General features: G+C 40.1%; 1 protein-coding gene across 2 annotated transcripts in view; it reads right to left on the reverse strand.

Moving 5' to 3' along the window:
• Positions 1–207: 207 nt before the first annotated feature.
• vps50 (VPS50 subunit of EARP/GARPII complex) overlaps positions 208–22,978 on the reverse strand; it is a 192,843-nt gene continuing 170,072 nt past the window's right edge. For both annotated transcript variants that reach the window (XM_080442184.1, XM_080442183.1), the window contains exons 24-28: positions 21,120–21,216; positions 19,722–19,880; positions 11,152–11,273; positions 4,673–4,862; positions 208–3,746 (exon numbers count right to left, since the gene is read on the reverse strand). In XM_080442184.1, the coding sequence (XP_080298310.1) occupies positions 3,627–3,746; positions 4,673–4,862; positions 11,152–11,273; positions 19,722–19,880; positions 21,120–21,216 (688 nt within the window). In that variant the 3' untranslated portion in view covers positions 208–3,626. The remainder of the gene's footprint in view (positions 3,747–4,672; positions 4,863–11,151; positions 11,274–19,721; positions 19,881–21,119; positions 21,217–22,978) is intronic.

Consider the following 22,978-nt stretch of genomic DNA (forward strand, 5'->3'; position numbering starts at 1 on the left):
GAAAAAGAAATCCGCCGAACGTAGGGAAGCAGTCTGGACCCCAGGCTACCGTTGGCCTGCCTTGCAGCCCCTACTTTGAAAATTTGAGCTTTAGACTACGCAGCTATTTAATGTGAGTGCCAATTGTAACAATGAAAAGACCTCAACGACTGACTGCTTTTGGTATGTGGGTGATCTGATGAGCTAATGAATCAAATACAAAGCAATAAAGTGTCCACGGTTAGTGTGTTTATTACAATATTTTTTTCATCTTTCCTTACAACAACTCTGACATTTATTATTTACTTTAGTGCACTTGAGGCTTAACACAATTTATCCGCGTTTAAATAGTAATTCCATTACAGTCGACAAGTTACAGAGTACTGAGAGGGATCAGATGACAGCACACTTCCAGCAGTTATTATATAGAAAATAATCCTGAACCCAAAACAAAACGCAAACACCAGGAAATAAATAAAACATTCATATTTTACAGTCTTATTGTGCACAAAATAATGATGGAATTACAGGTAGTATTAAAAACTGGGACTTTTTTAAATCAATCTGTCTTCCAGGAATAGATGGTCGACATACAGTATAAACTAAAATAGATGAGTGGATAGGTTTTGTTCTTCCCTATCTACTGTATTGTCTCCACCAATAGGCTGCTAACTTGGACCAATACGTGACTGACTGTGCAAACTTATTGATTAACCACCCTATATTTAAAAAAAAAACAAATTTCTTCAAAATCTTTTCAAAAATAGCCATTCTACAAGCTCACAACGTGTCGAATCACTACGCATTGAGAGCTTGTAGATCGGCTATTCATGAACAATCTTGGCCAATAATGAAATGCCTATAATGGGACTTCAGGGTTAAAGGGGTTTTACTAAAGGGGCGGAACTTGATTTGCAAAGTAAGCAACACATCTTCTTTACCGGGACAGAACCAGCAAATCAGTAATAATGATAATAATAATAATAATAATAATAATAATAATTTCTTCATCAAGTAATGACAGAGGACGAACAAACATAACCGCTGGCGCAGATGCAATCTAAATGTTATAATTAATTAACAGTACGGTATAATTAATGTTACCTACAATCATGTATAATTTCAAAATAAGTATTATATTACATCATTCGTGGATGAAACAAATAAGCAAACAAAAAAACAAAAGAAAGTGGAGCATACTGTAGCATCCAGTCAGGTACAGTTGACACCAGTAAATTAAATAATACAGAGCATGGCGTGCAATAGCTAATAATAGAGACGTAAAGGGCAACATATGCCACGTCTGTCTCCACTGGCACAACCTCAGGGAAAATAATTAATCACGTCCGATGCGTCTTGTCAAATGGAGGCTGAGATTGTAAGCATGTGAATTTCACAGAAAGACCCCAGATCTAGAGACCCGTCAGATTTTGCGCAAAATTCGAAAACGATAGGGAGTTACGCACATGAGTTACAGGCATTACAATGCATCTCTCGTTAAGTGATTAATATTACCTTCGAGGTACACAAGCCTTATTGGAGCCGTGTCAGGAAAGCATATTTTGAGGACAGAAGCAGCAATATTCACAGTCACTTCATTGATCTACATTCCTTGTTGGACCGCTTGACGTTTCAATGAATTTATCATTAAAAAGCCAACACACAAGAACCCTTCCTTATATTTTCTTGATGCCTGAAGAGAAGTAATCTTGTGATCTTGTGAGTAATCGTGTGGTCACACACAAACACAGAAATGCAGCACGACTGTAGCGGCGCCGGTTACTGAGAGGAAAATGAAAGCATGCATCATAGTCACTGTGTACAGAGTGACTATGGGAGTGTGACCTGGAGTTGAAGTACTTAAGTTCATTTTCAGGATGTGAGGTGCATTCAACAAGTCACAAATGTTAAAGAAGGACTACTTAGAGGTATGCATAACTAAGTGATGGGGCTCAACATCAAATCTTGACCTTTGACCACCAAATGTCTTGATGATATAGTCTACCGAGTCATTACGGACAGAGTAACATACTGTACTATACAAAGACAGCGTTTACATGTATGTTAGCCAATAGCCACATAAATATACAGCTATTAATACAAATGGGTTGATATCAGCACAGATTCCTTTAAATTGAACCTTTATTCAACCAGGAAAAATACATCTCTTTTGCAAGAATGACCCACCGTATGGAAACATTAGATCCTATATGGCAGTGGCTCTCAAAATGAGGATCAGTTGAACCACTTTAAGCCTATGTTGTACTTCGATTATTCGAGAATAGCCAATGTACAAGCTCACGACACGTTGCGTTGCGACGCATTGTGAGCTTGTATATTGGCTATTTTTGAAACATTTTGTGAAACTTTTGAATTTTTTTAAATAATTGTGGTGAAATTTTACAACACAAATCACTTCAGACGGTCCCTGGCACATAATCATTTCAGACGGGGGTCCGCAGCCAAATATACATCAATTTGGGGGTCCTTGACATGAAAAAGTTTGAGAATCACTGCTATATTGGTTTCATATAATGTAGAGCCTTTTTAGGGGACTTTTTAATTGCTCTGTGTTGTTTGTTGAATGTACCTCAACCTGTGTGTGTGCGTGTGCGTGTGTGTGTGTGTGTGTGCGTGTGTGTGTCTGTGTGTGTGCGAAGCTCATTCCAAACTGTACATACGTACACTGAAGCTCCACCTTTAGTGTAACTATGGGTGTTCTTCTGTGGGAGAGTCCATTTTTAATCCATTAAGACCGGGAACGCATCCGTGTCATTATGAGATTTCTTTGGCTATTCAAAATAAGCAGAGCTTGTAGATCTGCCATTTTTAGAAAATCGTGGAAGATTTGTGCAAATCTCTGAATATAGGTAGGTATATATTTTAAAGCAAACATTTTTAACTCTGATCTGTGCTTCTGGGGGTCCCTGGAACAAAATATTTTGAGATGGGGGTCTGCGGCCAAATACATATAATTTTGGGGGTCCTTGACATAATGTGTGGTTAAGGTATCAGCAGCCGAGATGGTGAGACCCAAAGTATCATCAGAGGAACTTGGGGATAAAAAAGAGTAAGGGATGAATTTAAAAATAGCTAGAGCCAATGTGAATCAGAGGAAGAATATTTGACATCTGTGGCCTCACTAACGTCACTCAGCTCTTTACTCTCTCCTCGGCTCTTTCTCCCTCTCTCTCCTGGTCACCGGACCCCGACAGGCTGTGGGCAGATGGGGAATCTGGTCCCAACACACGGCCAAATACATATCATTTTGGGGGTCCTTGACATGGAAAAGTTGGAGCACCACTGATTTACAGTAGCAACATACTGTTAGGATGTAGAAAACATTTTTAGATATGCGTTTGGCCGCGGACCCCCATCTCAAAATATTTTGTTCCAGGGACCCCCCCAGAAGCAAAGATTTGAGTTACAAATGTTCGCTTTAAAAAAATATATATTACATTTTTTTCACAAATCTTCCACGATTTTTCAAAAATATGCAGATCTACAAGCTCATAGCGCTGCACTCGGTGCCGCACAATGAGCTTGTAGATCTGCTATTTTTTGAATAGCTGAAAGAAATCTAAAATGACACAGATGCGTTCCCGGATTTGAATGGGTTAATGGGGGTTTCGTCATTCACCATCCATCTATCTCTTTGGTCTGTCAATGTCGTCGATGGCCGCTAGGAGCTTCTGACGAGCCTTCTTGTTGATGTGTGAGCCCAGGCAAACATTCACCAAGTTGGCTAGCTGCTTCATGGAGTACTCCTGCGGGGGTGGGAGGGGGGGGGCATAGGGACAGTCAGAAAAGCACGACATCAGCTGACGATGAGGTAATGTATCATATTCTCATCTAGAGCTAGTATTTTCACTACTAAGTGAAAGTGGTTATGTCTGTCTGTGGGTTTTATACATATTTATTACACGGCTTGGTTGAATGCTTGATTCTGATTGGTCAATCGCTAAATTCAAGCGGTGTGTTATTTCTGGAAAATGACCGATGATGAGCTCAATAACAGACCGCTGTCTAATCAAAGACTCAGAGCACCGGCTCATATCAACCTGCGCTGCTTGATGTTATGCTGTATCCACCATGAGAGCCACGTAAACAAACACACCATGTCCTTTACAGCTAAACATTGCTCTCAAGAATGTTTTTGAAAACTTTTGAACCAAAAATGTATTCTATTTGATCAAAATTTCCTTGTTTTCTGAGGCGACCGTGTCCGCCCAGAACAACACTTATGGAATACTTTCATTGCCGTAAGCAACGTAAGGAAATACTTTGTTTTGTTCTTACTTTTGGGTCAATTTATTAATGAAGTAGCAGTGTAATAAGCGGGATAATTGACGGGTAGCCGGTCATTATTGATAAATAAATCCCCTCAGTCTGATTAAATCACCCTGTCGGGATTTATTTATCAATAATGACCCATTATTGACCCGTCAATTATCCATTGCTTAACCAATGAAAAGTATTAAAAAGAGCTTGTGACAAAATAATAACTACATTGGATCCTTTCCAACACAGGTTCATTTTTTCCATTTCCTGAAAAGCAACGTTTTGGACATACAAGGTTTCCACCCGACAGCATCTTAAATGCATCCACAGAATCTGACGTTCCAAGAACACTGAACTCCTCATCTCTCCCAGCCCCAGGGTGCCCCCCCCCCCCCCACCCCACCCCACTCACCCTGTGGTTCTTGATGAACTGCTCCATGTCGTTCTCGGTCAGGTAGTAGGCCTTAATGTAGGTCTCCACAAACTCCTTGTCAGGGATGGGTCGCATGTCTGTCAGCTTCTCCAGCTTCACCAGGAACTGCTGGAAGTCCAGCTGCATCAGCGCCCGGCCCTCGTTACTGCACTTCTTTACGTTAGCATAGCTATAGGGGACAGGAGGAGGAGAGAGGAGGAAATGAGACTCGACAAGCAGTATGAAATAAATATATCGCTGTTGGGCAGAAAACCTCTTATCTCCGTATTCTAACCTTTTTTTTATTTTGTGTAAATTAACCCATTAAGAGCGGGAACGCATCTGCGGCATTTTAGATTTGAACCACTTTTAACCATTATTTTATACTTTGGCTATTCAAAAATAGCAGATATATGTCTCCTCACTGGCAGTTGAGCCAGTAAGATACAACAGCAACACAGGGTTAACTGGCAGAACGAATAAATTGGATGGAAAAATAATTGGGCTGCTCTAAATTTAAGGGAAATAAGGGAAAAAGAAGAGAGGGCACCATGCCACTGTGCTGTATATGTGGGGACTTATTTATATAAGTGTTACACAGTATACACTAGGCCTATTATCAGGTAATACATCACCAGGAAACAAAGACAATTAACTTCTCAAAACTGCTCAAAACAAATCAACCTGGGAATCTATTTTGAGAGAAAGTATTATTATTAGTAGTAGTAGTATTTTCTTTTTTCAAAATGAACATCAAAAAGCCTTCAAATTATTATTAATAGTATCTTCTGATAGTTTAATTGCTTTTCTTTTGGCTTCAAAGCAGAGTTTTATCTTAATTGTGGTTACATCACACAACTAGACCAGCCCATGAAAAGATGTTTTTCATGTGCTGGGAAAATTGATTTTTGTATCGCTCGTATCAGGTTATCAATCATTACAGCATAGATCAGAAGGTGTGTGTTTGTGTGTGTGTGTGTGTGTGTGTGTGTGTGAATGCTATCTGGCCCTAAACAGAGAATACGCAGTGGCAGAATACCTGAGCACCGTGACTGACCCAAAAACAAAGAAAAATCAAGTGGAAACCGAGCTACACTTCCTAACCGTCTGTCCATTGTACCAAGACATCAGAGACACATACTTCCCACAGATTACAACCACACACGGAGATTTTGAAAACATGACCAATGACAAAAAACTCCCATATCTGCTGGGCGAAGTACAACAATGTGCAAACACAGCAGCAAGATTTGTGAGTTGCTGTGATAGGAGAAGGATATCAAACGGAACACAACCACCCTAAAGACTAATCATTGTGTATATTCCGGCACTATACCTGCACCCAGTGATCTTGGTACATAGAAATTGATCTATTGAAGATTCTGACTTTCAAATGTAAATGTAAACGTATGTTTTCTCATGCCAATAAAGCCCTTTGAATTGAATTGAATTGTGTGTGTGTGTGTGTGTGTGTGTGTGTGTGTGTGTGTGTGTGTGTGTGTGTGTGTGTGTGTGTGTGTGTGTGTGTGTGTGTGTGTGTGTGTGTGTGTGTGTGTGTGTGTGTGTGTGTGTGTGTGTGTGTGTGTGTGTGTGTGTGTGTGTGTGTGCGTGCGTGCGTGCGTGCGTGCGTGCGTGCGTGCGTGCGTGCGTGAGTGCGTGCGCGCGCGTGCGTGCGTGCGTGTGTGTGTGTGTGTGTGTCTGTTTGTGCATGTGAGTATGTATGGAGTGTCCTTGATTTATCAGTCAGAGAGGTGCAAACAAACAGCTGTCTATTCCTTAATGTACAGCAAATGGCATCATCTACAATATTGTGCCAAAGAATACAATATTCACTACTGTATGCAAGTGTGTTTGTATGTGTAGTTGTGAGGACAACCAGTGACTTTTGTTTTCTGTGTTACAGAGATGTAATTGAGGAAAGAACTGCCAAACTAATGTCTCTCTTTCTCTCTCCCTCACATACATACACACTTTTTTTTCTCTCTGTCTGTTCTCCTTTCCTTCATTCATCCTCACTCTCCATTGCAACCAGTTCCCTGCCACCTGCATCCCCTGTTTCCCACTCTTTGTCTTTCCTCCGCTCTTCTTCGTTGCCTATTTTCTCTCCCAGGCTTGTCAAAAATGTGCCCGAGAGGAGGTTCTGGCTTTCAGTTCAGAAATGTTAACAACCCGCGTCGACTAGGGGTTCGAATCCTCCACGGTGCATCCGGCTTGGTTCGGGTGTTCCCACAAACACAATTGGCCGTGTTTGTGGGAAGTAAGCCGGATGGCGAGGGCATTCTTTGTTGCTGTACTAGCGACTCCTACAGGCTGTTCAAGGGCACCTGTTAGCAAGCAAGGGGGATGAACTATGAGGAAAATGAGGTTCCTCTGTACGCGCTACGTCATCCTGCTGAGGCTTATTACTGGGAGGTGATAAGGAGAAGCGGCGGGCGATTCCGTGTGTGTATTGGACCGACTGTATCGCACGTGGTGGAAAAAGTACTCAAATGTTTTACTTAAGTAAAAGTATCAGTACTGCAATGTAGAAGTACTCTTTTACAAGTATAAGTCCAGAATTAAAAATGTACTTGAGTAAAAGTGCAAAAGTATTGGTATCAAAATGTACTTAAAGTACCAAAAGTAAAAGTACTAAAATGTTTGAAAATAGCAGATCTACAAGCTCACAACGCGTTGCGATGCGACGCGTTGTGAGCTTGTGGCTGTATGTACGAGGGGCCTGGTCCAGGGGTGAGGAGACACAGACAGGGGAAGCCAATTAGTAAATCTGATTACTGTGTGTAGGAGAAGAAAATGCAATGTGAAGAAAAATACTGTGGGGAGTACATGGTTAGATTAACGTGTCCCTTCTCATGTGAGGTTGATAGTCTGCTGCACTGTTTCTTTCCCATTTGTTATTGTACCCCCAAAAAAAGATGTGAAAATACATGAAAAACTTTTTTGTGTCACTGCGAATGAGGTTGGACACAGTATGTTAAACTAGTATTTTAGCTATCATAATACGTTAAGCGTAAAAACTATCTCTGCCAAGATTGCTCTCTTTGCTGATATTCAATGGTGTGCTCATTCAGTCATGCAACTCTCCAGCTACATTACTTTACCACTTTGCCAACAAAAGTGGAAGTTAACTGCCATTCTTATTTATGGAAGATTGGTTCTGAGTGCCACAGCCAAAATTCATTGTAAAAAAGAAAGTGCTTAGGAGCCGAGATACAGCCCTTTTCAGCAAGAAGTTAAACAAGAAGTGAATGGAGCAGCAAATCTTCAAATCATCATATCTTGGGTTCTGAACATTTTTTTTTTTTCATGACGTCTTAGACGTCATGTGGCACTGAATGAGTTAATGTTGGCCGTCCACCTTTTCTCTTCCCACATCCACTGCTCGAACTGGCGATATATTTTAAGTACCTGTTCCTTCCAAAACTACACTTAACACATAGTCCCACTCGCAACATACACTCTGCCATGCATAATGGAACTGGCAGAGAGGGAGAGAGGGAGAGAGAGGGGGGGGGGTAATTTTTTCTGGCATTTCACTGCCTTTCACTGCCCACAGCTGTCCTTTACAACACAAGTGACCGGGAATTGCACTGTGGGACGGGTCAGGTGCAGGGCAGGTGTATTTGTGTGGGGGGATGGGGCCTGTGTCATGCTGCTTCCCTCAAAGGCCGTTTGTGAGCTGAAACCCAAACGCTGTGATGAGAGATTAGGTTATTACAGTATGATATAGCATTTGTAGCATTTACTGCACATTACATAACGTTGCTGTCGGGCAGAAACCTCTTATTTAACTTTTTGTGTTTTGTTCAGAAGACAATATTTGGACTTGTATATCATGCCTAATTAGCAAGGCAAGGTAAATCTTTACGACACATTTCAAGACCAAGGTAATTCAAAGTGCTTTACACAAAACATTTGAAGAGTGTCAAGAGGAAGAGCAAAAGAAACGCATTCATATTATTAATTCAATAAAATTGTTATTAAAGAGCTAAGAGAAACAAGAAATGAAACAAAAGCCTCAATAAAAGGCTGCAGCAAACGGACCAATCAGCTTTGATTTAAAAGAACAGAGTTGTAGCACTCCCAGATATGTGGTGTATAAAGATGGACGCTGCTTCTCCACGTTTAGTTTTGACTCTGAAGAAATGGATTTTGGCCCTAAATAATGCCAATGCTTTGTAAACCACGACTGTATTTTGAAATCAATTCTTTGACAGATAGGAAGCCAGTGTAAAGATCTGAGAACTGGAGAGATATGATCCACTTTCTTGGTCTTGAGTGAGTTATAGCAACGCAAACCAAGGTTCTACCAAAGTTCAACACCATTTCAAGTCTCAAAGGACTCTGGAACCTGGCACCGTGCTTCAAAGCGAACCTATCCTAGGCATTCCCCTAGCAAAGGAGAACGTTTCTTTTCCAAGTTATGATGAGCAGATGTTCTCTGCAGTGGTGGAAAAAGTACTCAAATGTTTTACTTAAGTAAAAGTATCAATACTGCAATGTAGAAGTACTCTGTTACAAGTAAAAGTCCGGAATTAAAAATTTACTTGAGTAAAAGTACAACAGTATTGGTATCAAAATGTACTTGAAGTACCAAAAGTAAAAGTACAACAATGTTTGAAAATAGCAGATCTACAAGCTCACAACGCATTGCGACGCGTTGTGAGATAGTAGATCGGCAATTTTCAAATAGCCTAGATAGTGGTTAAAGTGGTTGAAGTATGTTTTATAATGTCATAATTTATATCTGCAAAGTAACTAAAGTTTTCAAATAATTGTAGTGGAGTAAAAGTTCAATATTTGTCTCTGAGATGTAGTGGAGTAGAAGTAAAAGTATAGATAGACAATTGGAAATACTCCAGTAAAGTAAAAGTACCTCAAAATTGTACGTAAGTACAGTACTTGAGTAAATGTACTTAGTTACTTTACACCACTGGTTCTCTGAGAGAGGAAAAAAAGAAAGAAAATAAGAAAGAAAGCGGGGAGAAATTTCAACTTTTCCCCCCCGAGGCTTCTTCCCTGGGAAGCCAAGAGGCGACGAGGCTCCAAAACACTGTGATGTAATAACTCACCGAGCCGCTCAGCGCATGACACGAGCTCATGGCCAATATTTACGACTGTGCCCTGGGAGCACAGATATCTCCTCCACCAAAAAGGCGAAAGCCGTCAAACAAAGCTAAGATAAATGAATGAGCCGCAGTTTCTACGCCTTCCCAATTCTTCATGCTATAAATCCAGTATTCCACAGGTACAGTACATATTAGCATATCGTCGCCGTCGAGGCAGACACCTTGTATCTCCATATTTCAGCTTTTAGTTTATTCGTAATCGTGCAAGAGTGTCGCACAAAAGATGTGGAATTAGCCAATGACGCGGCTATTTTCACTATTTTAAATGTTTTTATTATAATAAAATAATAGGAATGGTTTTGAACATACAAGGTTTCCACCCGACGGGGACAATATCCCTGAGTGATGAAGTGCGGCTGTAAACTATAACTGAACAGTGTTTTTGTTTGCAGATTACTTTTTCCCTGCATTGTTGATTTGTCCTCTGGTATTTCCAGCTGGCATTGATGCTTCACACATCGTCACATTTGCAGAGTCATCAAAAAAAAGAAGGGGAAAAAAGAAGCTGACATAGGCTTGTATTTCTTTCTTTCTTTCTTTTTCTAGACACTACTGATAATTTGACACTTGGTGAATCCAATGGCTTTAGGTTTGCTGACTGCCTTTGAGTTTATTTAGCGATTCTAGGCAATTAAACTATTTGAACAGCAATCCAACAGGTGTCATTTGCATAGTTGACTTGTATTTGGGTTAAAATAAATCAAACTATGCCACGCGTACATCAGACAACCAATACCATTCATTTCAACAAGATACTCAATGAATGGTGCATGCCACGGAAAGAACCACAAGCTAAAATGATCGAGAGTAAGACATAGTGGGAAATGTGGGATCATTGTGGGAGCGCATTTTAGTTTGAGTTCAGAAATGATGTCCGAAATGATTTTAGTCATAAATGAGCTAAATCCACATTTAAAATCATCTACTGATTTTCAATCACTCATCTAAAAGTCAAAATAGAAATTGGTATGCTTTCAGCACTCTTGATGTCCGACATATTTTGACGGAGGGCCCTGGGCAACTTGAGTATAAAATAGTAAAACGTTTTTTTTTTAAACTCACCCATGTCACTTTCCTATGCAGAGGGTTGGAACGAAACAACTACAAACGCATCACGTTGTGATCTTGTAGATCAGCCATTTTCATTATTTAAAAAATATATATATATATATTGGATACTGTCAGTTAGTTTTTTGGTAAAGCCTCTTTTTTTATTTCTTTTTTTAAGTAAAATATTTTGTCAATTCTAGTTTTAGTTATTTTGTTAGTTTTAGTTAACTCTAATAACCCTGCAATAGACACATCTCCACATTGAAAAGAAAACCTGAGAAAGAGTGCAGTCCTACTTACCCCTCAACCAGTGTCCTGTTGGCTAAGCGGATACAGTGCTCCCACAGGACATTGGACACAGCCAGGGGGATTCGCACATGTCTGGATACCTCACCCAGACGCTTGTTAAACTGCTCAAACTCCTGGGGAGATTATGGAAATAAGGGGGAAAAAATTTACAATCACCAGTTGTCTATTAATTGATTTGGCATTGTTCCCAAATAATCACAGGAAACCTGGAACAGTATAATCTATAATTGAATTTGTTTTCAAGTTTTAAGCCTTAGGTCAACTTACTGTACGTGACAGGTTTAAAATTAATTAACAAAAAACCTTGGGCATGGTTTATGTTATCTTTGGTGACCTATTGCACCCTGACATTATTTTTGTGCCCTGCAAATATTTAACTGTTTCTCGCTCTGCCAGTTGAGTGCAATGTGCCAGCCAAAACATATAAGCCAGGAAGACACTGACACAGCTCTTCCCTCAAAGCTCTTTCTTTGTAATAAATAAATAAATAAAAAAATAACAACAGACAAAGATTCACTGGCCAACTGGCCAGTAGGCCTGTCCCTGACTAAGGATTTCTATAGTCGAATCTGATTGGCCAAATGTTGCCTATTAGTCGACTAATGCAACAAAACAGATAACAAAAAAGATATTCGACTCATAGCGAGTGCCACGCTATGAGCTTGTAGATCTGCTATTATTATTTTTTTCATCTTGAACATTTGTGGAAATCTTTAAATATATGTAAATATTAAAAAAAAACACAAAAAAAAAACTGGCCTCAGGTCTAAATGGGTTAAGTGCATTGTGCAATAAAAACACTGCTATTCAGAGAAAAGGCCCACAATGACATCAGTGTCTTTCTCAGTTGACATGACAAATAGTTAGCCTGTGCTCGTTGCTCTCACTGAAAGTTGTAATCATAAAGGTACGTTGGTATCATAATAAACACAGTAGGTGTTTCACAAGAGAGCAAATTGAAATTGGAATTGAAACGTAAACATGAGTGATAAACGTGGCCCATGACAGGCCATAATTTTAAATATAATATCTCTACAAAACTGGACCTGAAGGAATTTCAAGGCAGGCAAAAATGTCATTGCTTTTGCACCCCAGTAGACAGTACAGTACCGTACAGGCCTTTTCATTCATTACAAATGTTCCACAACATGGTCTGAGCGAAGCATTTTGTTCAAAATATATAAATATTTCTGGTGCTGCTGCATTTCCCTGCCATTCTATATGCAAATCAGCATTGAAGCTGAACGCTACTGATCATCATGCATTTATGAATACAATTTTCTCCCCTGCATTTCACAATGAATTATCCTGCAATAATGCCATGTCAATGAATGCCAATCTTTATCCATAGTGGAAAGTATATACTGTACTTGATGAAGTTAAGTATGATGAAGAAAAAAACATTATTAGGGGGCGCCTGCTGGCCTAGCGGTCCAGGTGCATACCACACTCTAATGCCTGACAGAGCGTTGCGGTTTCACGTCCCGTTCCCAACGACCACTGCTGCCTGTCGCTCCCTGTCTCTCTCTCCCTGTTTCCTGTCATTCTACTATACTATCAATAAAGGCAAAAAAGCCCCCCAAAAATAAAATAAAAATACAAAAAAACACCATTATTAGTTGCTGTTGAATTCCTTCTAAAATATTAACCACATTTCTTATTGTGTCAAAGTGGTAGCAGTCTATCAGCAGTAATTTGACATGCTGACACACATAAAACAAGCCAAGGAACAGGCTACCCACTGGATATTCAGCTTATGAACTAAATTAGTTAGGCTTAAGGCAGCTTAACCGGAGAGCAGCTACACAATAAAAATCCTCAGAGTTAATTTATCCATTTGTAACTCCGGGAGATTTAAATAAGGGTCCATTTTGTACCACTCTCAGAGTTAAATAAACATTTGAGGGTCCACCAGGATATTAGGAAGGTGAGTTCACGTTTTTTATTAACAGGATTGGCCCAGGATAGGCTGTGTGTATTTTAATTTGCCATAGCTTGGGGCTGATACTGGTTTCCTGAGACAGAGGCTTATGCATATTGGAATTTTCTTGCTTTGTGAAAGCAAATAACAGCCGTGCTCATGATTCGCAACACTGTGACGAGCCCGTCGTCTTTCCCTGAGACCATGCTTTATCTCTCTCTCTCTGTGCGTCGGAAGAATAAAGCCTGTGCCACCCCATCATACCCTTCTTTCATGCAAAATTTATGACGGGGTGAGTGGACAGCATGAATAAATACACTCATTTAGAGGCAAACCCTGAGTATTTCCAAGAACAGGTGAGAGACTGGAGACCTGTGGTCTTTAACGAGAACAAAAACGTAGGGGGGAGATCTGGATTTTCCTCTCCAAAGCGGACTCATTTGACCCTTTTCACCTCCGTGGCAACTAATTGATCTCTATGGGAGATATGACACACCTGTTATCTGTATGAAATGAGAATGACAGCTATTGCATTGAAATGTATCTCTCTTCCTCTTACATTCTCTTACAGCCACGGTTCAATTTGCTTGGGGGACATGTAATGGATAAATTAGAATGCCAACCTGTTCTTCTATCATTTCTGTACTATCTAACTTTATCTGAACTAAGAAGGTTTAAACTCACAGCAGGGGTCTTTAGTCAACCACTCTACACATGAATGTGCTAAATGTAACTCACCTACAGCTGTAAATGGAACAGCTGATCTGAATCCTTCATGCTACTGTCACTGTCTCAGCTATGTGTATTTGTGTAGCTATGGTTGTGTCTCTCTTATATTTAGTCCATACCTTATAAGACCATTTAGAAAAGCCTCTTTGGTACAATGTGGAGTATAAAGAACTGTGGTAGAGGAGGTTGAGGAGGCTTGTGCCCCGAATGGGCTGTTGGTCAGGCCAGGAGGCCTGGCTCTGAATGATCTGTATGCTGTTGCTCTCTGCCTGAATCTTCCTAATAAATGATCTAAAACTTCACCTGAATGGAATATTATTATTCTATTACATTTGGCGCTGTGAGCAGGGTCAATATTTCATATTTCATAACTAATTATGATTATGGATACTTGATCAAAAGAACTTAAGGGTGAAGGACTTTTTGGGAAAAAGATTTTCTCAAAGCAGATCCGGACCAGATCCAGACGATGGAGGACAAAGAGGAGACCACTACAGAAGCAAGCTATGCAGAATCAACTTCTGATGATCTTCAACAAGGTCTACACGATTGGAACCTTGCAGACCGATCTATTCTGTCTGTGATGACAACAAGGAAACCACAAGCTTCAAGCCACAGAGGGAAGGAGCAGAGCATGCGTTTTCCACAGAGCATGCATGGTCACCAGCCATGAGAGCAGCACCAACAATGTCACCATGCAGCAGCAGAGGTGACGAAATCGACACCATACAAACAACAAGAGACTTTGCCACAGCAGGAGGACAAGGCACAGAGAGCCACAGAGAGCATTTGAGAGCCACTGAACTGGGACCCACCAGCCCAATGGAGATCACTGCCACAGAGAGACATGCTGCACGTGAGAGGCACTGGACTACTGGAACCACTAGCCTGTTTGGAGATCGCTGTCAGACACATAACCAAATGGACCCGTACGCCAAGTGAAGATGGAGGAAAGAGCCATGAAGACTGGAAAACTATATTCAATATCTAACTGAAAATATTTGTTCATACTGCCTAATCTCTGGCATATCAACGTCTGGGGTGAGATAAACTAGGTCGTGAAAAGCGAGCCATTCGTATCCAATCGATAAATACCTGTACTTTTGTGCAAAGTTGGTCGTGAAAATCGAGCCATTCGTATCCAATCGATAAATACCTGTACTCCGGTGCAAAGTTGGTGAAAGCCAAATTAAGAAATTAGGTCGTGTAAGACGAGCCGTCCGTGAAAGTCGGAAAATACCTGTACTCCGGTGCAAAGTCCTTAAAAGGAAATTAGGTCGTGTAAGACGAGCCGTCCGTGAAAGTCGGAGAATACCTGTACTCCGGTGCAAAGTCCTTAGAAGGAAACTGTCAAAATCAATCCGTGAAAGGCGGTCCGAATTGGTAAATGAATCTGTATGGAGCCCTCAGTCTTGAGAAACAGAGATTTAACATACAAACAGAGATAGATTTGACATTATGAGTGAGAGGCTTTCAGAGCTTTCAAACCTAAAACAACCAGGTCTATTAGTCTGTAATATGTTTCATGTGATATGTTTGATATTTATATGAATAAATTAATATAGGAATTTTAGATAAAAGCTGATATCTAAAAGAAAAAATTAGTCAACTGGGCATTGGCCATAAATGTGGAAATATTTGTTTTGACTGCATAGTCTCTGGCCTTTTAACGTTTAGAAGGGAGAGAAGTGTTTAGACACGCGTATCGCCCCAATTAGCCAGCGTGCTAAGGGCCCTTTGCCTTGAAAAACAGAGATTTAATGTCCAACCAGATAAAAGATTTCACATATACTAAATTCTAGAAAATGAGAGAGAGAGAGAGCTCTACAAAAATGGTTGAGTAAATATATAGCTATATCAACATGTAGGTAGGAAAATGTCTATTGATTTGGCATTCTATAAATCACCTGTCGTATGTACATGAATATGATTATTCATGTACAAAAAGAAAAAACTCTGGAATGTAATGGATAAATTAGAATGCCAACCTGTTCTTCTATCATTTCTGTACTATCTAACTTTATCTGAACTAAGAAGGTTTAAACTCACAGCAGGGGTCTTTAGTCAACCACTCTACACATGAATGTGCTAAATGTAACTCACCTACAGCTGTAAATGGAACAGCTGATCTGAATCCTTCATGCTACTGTCACTGTCTCAGCTATGTGTATTTGTGTAGCTATGGTTGTGTCTCTCTTATATTTAGTCCATACCTTATAAGACCATTTAGAAAAGCCTCTTTGGTACAATGTGGAGTATAAAGAACTGTGGTAGAGGAGGTTGAGGAGGCTTGTGCCCCGAATGGGCTGTTGGTCAGGCCAGGAGGCCTGGCTCTGAATGATCTGTATGCTGTTGCTCTCTGCCTGAATCTTCCTAATAAATGATCTAAAACTTCACCTGAATGGAATATTATTATTCTATTACATTGTTTGACAGGGTGAAAGCAGCTTTTCCAGCACACACTGATTGGCCGAAAATTCACAGCACTAAGCAATGGGCTGATGAAACCTGTGACACCTACAGAAATAGAATGGAGGACTGCTTTCAGAAACATTGTGGTGTGACACTAGACAACCCGGCTTACAGTGACTTGTTAAAAACTGCCGTGATCAATGGCTTGCGCCCGTCCATCCATAACCGGGTTATGACTTCCTGTATTGGATGGGAAAGTCAGAACCTCACTGAGGTGTGGGGACATGCACTGCACGCTGAGAGGCACATGCTCTCACAAGAAGACGGGAGGAAGAAGAAATTGGAAAGAGCACAGTTGATGTTCTATGAGAACCACCGGCAGCCACCACAGGAACAACAACAGCAGCAGCAACCAAATCAGGAGTCACATAGGAAGAAAAGGAGCCGTGAATGGAGGCAAAGAAGAGGAGGAAACAGTGAGCCATATGACATAGCGGTCTTATGTCATTACTGTGCCTCAGATGACCACATGGAGAGGGAGTGTCCTGTCGAAAGGAGTGCATGGCTGCACCAGCAGCACCCAGACCAGGATCACGAACAATATGGTGCAGGGTCTGTTCCATGCAACTATGGGCCAGGTGGAAATGCTGTGGCCAACTATCCAGAACGGGGTGGACCACATCCACTGCCTTGCCCCACGTCGGGCTCCGCGGACTCCTTGGCAAGATGGACCAGGTGACAATGTTAATACAACAGGCACCAATCTACTACATGCGGAGCAGGCCACACACATAAAAGGTTCATGTCCTGAGTTATGTTCTGAACGGTTTAATTTACTTTGCAAGTTCTATTCATTGTCATACTAAAAATAGGGTGAGAGTGATAAAATGAATTCGTTTGAGGTACTTCCTTAAAAAATTGCAGTACAGTCCGATCCAAAATTGAAAATTATATTCTACTAAATTAATGTAAGAAAAATATTGTTTAATGGTACTTCCTTAAAAATCGCAGTACAATCCGATCCAAAATTGAGAATTATATTCTACTAATTAATGTAAGAACAATATTGTTTAATGGTGGGGTAATATGCATAAAAGAAAAGACAATAATGTCATAGAACTTGAGTAAGTCAGTATTGTAATCTATTTCCACACACATGAACTAAATAGTTCACTTATCAGTCTGGTTCCCCCATTTCTATTCCTCTCCCCAGAATAGCTGACAGGGGGGAAGGGGGGTGGCAGGTGCGATAGGGGCCGTGTGTGTCTGTGTGTGAGTGAAGATAGACCAAACACTGGAACAGGAATACATTTGAGTTTTAAAATGTATCAAAGTAATTATTCAAAATGTAGTGTTTCAAGGCGCTCAATCAATAATGTGAAACGGGTAATTTAAAACAGATTTTATTTGTCTCCAGTCCACTTATTGTGCTCTTGCTAGATAAATGTTAAGTAAAACTCGGATTAAAATAAACACACCACGTGTAGGCAAATTCCCATGTGGCAAGAAATTTTACATAATTCTATATTTTTTATTCCATGTAGTGAAAATGCCCGAGTGATGAAAATTCCATGGTGTGTTGATAGTGCCATACTGTGATGAAAAATCCATTCGGTTGCAAATTCCACGTGTTGATATAATTTAAAATAAAAGAACTAAAAGAATAATCCGTAGGCTAGAACTTTAGGGGTTATCAAGCAAATTGTTACAGCAATTTTTGAGTGATTGATGGAGATAGTATAAAGACAGGTTAAACTGTACCTCGGTTGAGTATTACATTTTACTGTATAGCAAAAAGTTTGTGTGCAGCTTTCCGGATCATGGGTCCGGCCGATGGTTTCTGCAGAACCATTGGTCAGTCCATTATTCTATGAAAGTACTCACAAACTATGGGGGGTCAGGGAACATTTATTTCCGACCATTATTTGACCATTGGTCAGTCCATTATTTCCTGAAAGTTACTTACAAACTTTGGGGGGGTAAGGGAACATTTTTATTAAGGGAACATTTTTATTAAAATTGTATTAAATTAAATTAAATACATTTTCGATTGAGGACTTTTATGTCAACAAGATCATATGGAGTCTAAAACAGAGACCGGTGACAGGCCGAGATTCTATTTTTCAAAGGGTCAATTACCTGCCTGATGGGTACATTTGGGTCTTAACTAGCTACTAAATAGGTAATACAATAAAGCTATGAGGTTTGTAGTGTGGAACTACACCACCATAATAGTATTTAAAAGAAGCAATTGCAATCTTTCCCAAAAATGGCAGATCTACAAGCTGCAAATCAGATATAACATTTCCAAAAATTGTATAAATGTACAAACTGCAGATCAGTTGTTTAACAAATGTCAAAGAGCATAGCATTATCAAAGATACAGTATGCCAAAAGGTCCTATGATTTTTAAATACATAAGAAGTGAAGTGTGGGGAAAAAATGGTTATTGGTGTTGACTTTCTCTGTAACCATTACTGTAGAATTGTTGAATACACTGTTTGAGGATACGTGACCAGTAGCATATGCGCAATGCTTGCTTGTCACTGCCATCACACGTGTATCTAACAATACAGTTTTGTTTTGAATATTTGTACATGATTGCATCCCATTGAATTAGCATAATGTCCTGTCATTCTATGAATTTTCTCTATTTTTATAGGACATAAATACTTTATATTTATGCCCTAAGGGCTGAAATGTAGTGGATAAAATTCATATAACAGTCATTGTGGTATTGATTAATTGTATTAGTAAGAATGTATTAGTAGATGCAACAATCATCACCTGTTCTTACTTGTTAAACTCCTCTCCCTTACAAACAGTCGACTCATGCAAACCTATTTCAAACATACTGACTCTGGGTGAGTCAGTTATAGAATAGAGCCTATGTAAGGAGTGACCATCTGTTGTTACCTCTTGTGTACTTCTCCTGATTGTATAAATATGTGTAAGAGATTGGTGTGAGGGGAGTGATGGGGGAAGCCCTGGAGGGAGACACTAGTCTCTCTCTGCTGTGATGAGATCTACAATAAACATGGAGTTTGGTTCCTGACAACTGAGTCCTGCATCTTCCTGATCTGTTTATTTTACATAAAGTAACATGTAAAAGCTGCCATTACAGACATGGGGGTGGGGGTGGGGATGGGTGGGATCCACGCTTCTGCTTTTGATATCCCCTCTGGTCATTCATTCATGCGTTGTGAGCTTGTAGATTTTCAGCAATGATATTTGGTGTAGAGGTGAAAAAAGGAGGGGGCCTAGTCTAGACCCCCGGTCAACAAAGTAAAATGTTTCAGTGGTTAATTCACTGAGCGAGCAATGACACAGAACACTTTCATCGTACACTATAATACGTCCGTAAAAACATTTACCTATACGAGCACATAAGCCCCATACCATCTGTAATATACAGTACTGTACACACACACACATGAGCAACGATTTGCACTTTGTACAAAACCGAGAAGTCGCGTGTGCATTTCTCACTTCTGTTTACCTTTAAGAGGACGTCTACGTATACGTTGTGCTGGGACATTATCTCCCGGATGTCCCACTTGACTCCGGCCATCAGGAGCAACATCTGTTCATAGTCGATGGCTTTTGCGGCCACAATCCAGTAGATGGGTTTCCTTAGTTCACTGGCCGTGGACACCGTCTGCGAGATGAGAGAACGGGAGCAAACTCAGGAGTAATACTGTGACAGGTGTATGATAGGCGGAAAATGCAGCAAGTAGACATGTGAAATCGAACAAATTGACATTTTTTGTTTTTAATGCGGTTTTTCATTTAATTTCATATTACGCAAGATCATTTTTTGAATCAGAAGTTTTAGGATCACAAAATACTTTTAATAATCTTTCCTTAAACTAGTCACTGCTGTGAGAGGTGTGAGATAACAATCTTGGGTTTGTGGTGTGAACCGCCAACTACCGATATATATAAGGATAATTGTTGTTTTTGAGGTTTCAACGGATGGAATCACCAGCCATGACATTAATTTTCTGTCAGAAACAGACCTGTCTCGGCAACAGAAAAGAAGACTAGGAGACACGGCTGGGTGGATATGAATGACAGACAATTTTCTGTGCCGTTGATGGGGAAATAGGCCTGTAATAGAGGTTACAGATGCAGTAGTAATTTGTACTTTGGCAGCCAAATGCTGTTCTCAGTGCGACAGATGGTTACAAATCAACAAGTTCATTCATAGGATGTCTGGACTAATAACCCTCAAGCATGGCCATCAGTTGAGTTCGAGAACATTTTCGTTTACCTGATAAGAGTCCTGGCAGCACTTAAATGTACTTAATTCATTCAAATCTTGAAATATTTCATGGTTTGCTGATGCGCTGGTGTTGATTACCAACAGACGTTGCGTTGTTGATATATGTTTAATGTAAATATTTGACATATAAGACAACTGATTAAGTTCCCCATTTCCCCCACATTATTATATTTACTTATTTTTTACTTAAAAGGTCCAAATAGCAGATGACAACTCGGTTACTTAGCTACATTTTCCAAATAAATTGCATTACTTACGTTACTTTAAAAAAAAAATCCCTGTTCCTTCTGTTTGCCACAAATGAAAAAGAAAATCAATCCGAAGCATTAGCACTGTTTATGTTTATTTCCTCCTAGTTCTTGACAAGGCACAGAAGTGCGTATCGGTGTGTAATTGCGCAATGCACATGCAGCTAGCAACCTGGCAGATATTCAGTGATGGCAGAGAGGTCAGCCTTTTTACGTTGTGGTTCGTGGAAGTATTCATAATCATTAATTCAATAAATAAATACATTGGATTTGTTGATGAAAGGAGTAAGAATATCATGCAAATTATGCCTGGGTGACAAATATCTGCCATGGCCAGGAAGCCACTGTATGATGATTACAGTACCTGAGAATAGAACTGCTGCAGGAAGGGCTTCTTGGCGGCAGGCATCATGGTGTCAAGGTGGGACTGAAGGGAATCGAACTGTTCAGCTAGAAACACCCTGGGAACACACATGAACATGGCGGGTCAAACTAGGTTAGGGGTGCATTCAATCCACACGCACAGCATTTACATTTGGTGAGGTACATGGCAAATTACATAAATTGAATACATTTTTGATTCGGTGTTGTTTGTGACAAAATTCCAGTCGGGCATTTTAGTTGGTTTATTGTCCTTCACAGGGCATCAACTTTAATCTAAAAAATAATCCCTCAACTGGTCATTCAAATTGAACAGTCACAATTGTTGGCCCCACTAGCGGCGGGGCTCTGACGAAGGCAAACCCCTGGATGGATTGTAGGGATGTTTGGGCATGTTTATTATGTTTTCACCACTGAGTGTGTGTGCGTGGGTGACTGACGGTCTGTTATCCATAGTTAACCGTAGCATAGCGCCATATTGATACTAATAACACATCATTCCTGAGCCTTTTGGACACATTAACTGCATCAGTGATCGTTGCTAGTTGTGTGTTGCACAACTGAACAATGGATTGTGAATTATTTTCGGGTACAGTACACATTCTAACTGTGTACAGCACCTGCACCATCCCTACTGGATGGAAATTTCATATTTCCATCCTTATATCCAATTTCTAATATTTTGACTCTTGTTTTGAGTTCTGTTGAACGATGCTTAAGTTCAGGTTTGGATCAATGAATTTAAGGAATGTGACCGCCACCACATTCATGGCTGATTTCTTGTACGGTACTTCACATGGCAACTGAACTGTTGTAGCCTTGCCCATTTCCTTTAGTCCAGAACTGGAAGAGACATTGTCTTGTTTTAGCTCCAAACCGCATAGTAGAAAGAAGATGACAATGGGCTAAGTGCTGCTGACCTAGTTGCAAGAAAAAATAAAATGTTAGCTAATTATTACAACAGTTTTGTGGTTGTTCAAGACTTCACCACATGAGATGCTGCGCCTAATAACTGCTAGTGCACATTAACAGTGATACACACTACAAATATCTGCTAATTAACACCCATGGTGCATGGGCTCAGTACATTAAGTGCTCCTTAGAGCTCTCCCATAATCATCTTTTAAACAAACTGGAGCAGTGCTTAGCAGAACATACTTGTAGACATAAGATACTTTGGAATGGGGATCTGATGATCACTGGATATTCAAAAAAGAAAAAGGGGAGAAAAAGCTGTTTTAAATGCAGATGAAAGCATTCCCCCATTCAGATTTTATTGTGGCAGTAACTTAAGGAAGAAACTCGCCTGCAATTATCCAAAATTATGTTTAGATGATTAAATTGTTGGGATACGTTCTATCAGTGTGTGCTTGTTGCATACACTAGTTCCCGCTGAGTAATAATTAAAACCAGGCTCCATGGAGGCCAATAAACAATTTAAAAAAAATCTGTAAACTCACTCCAGATGACTGTGTTCAATACCAGACAAATTAATGACTCTATAAACAGAGCATCCGTAGGGCTATTTGGGACCAGGCCAGAGATTCTTCTAGTAGATTCATCAAGGATTTAACAAGTGCTGGCCGAGCTAGTAAGCTATATGCTGAATACATTTGTTTTTATCTACCTGAGAGTTTAGGAAACAGCTAGTGTTTACCCCAAGCTGAAGCTGAACAAGTTCACTTTCACTGATCCGGTCACGCTTGCTGGGGTAAACATGACATTTAGGCCACAGGGAGAGGAGTGCTTATAGATTTCCTAATACTGTGAAATACATTATTTTCTCAAAGGGCCCCAGAGCTTCACTGGTTTTAAAGTTTCAGTGGAACATTTTGAATGCCT

This window comes from Gymnoscopelus braueri, assembly GCF_963280865.1.
Source record: "Gymnoscopelus braueri genome assembly, chromosome: 11".
NCBI classification, from domain to species: Eukaryota; Metazoa; Chordata; class Actinopteri; order Myctophiformes; family Myctophidae; genus Gymnoscopelus; species Gymnoscopelus braueri.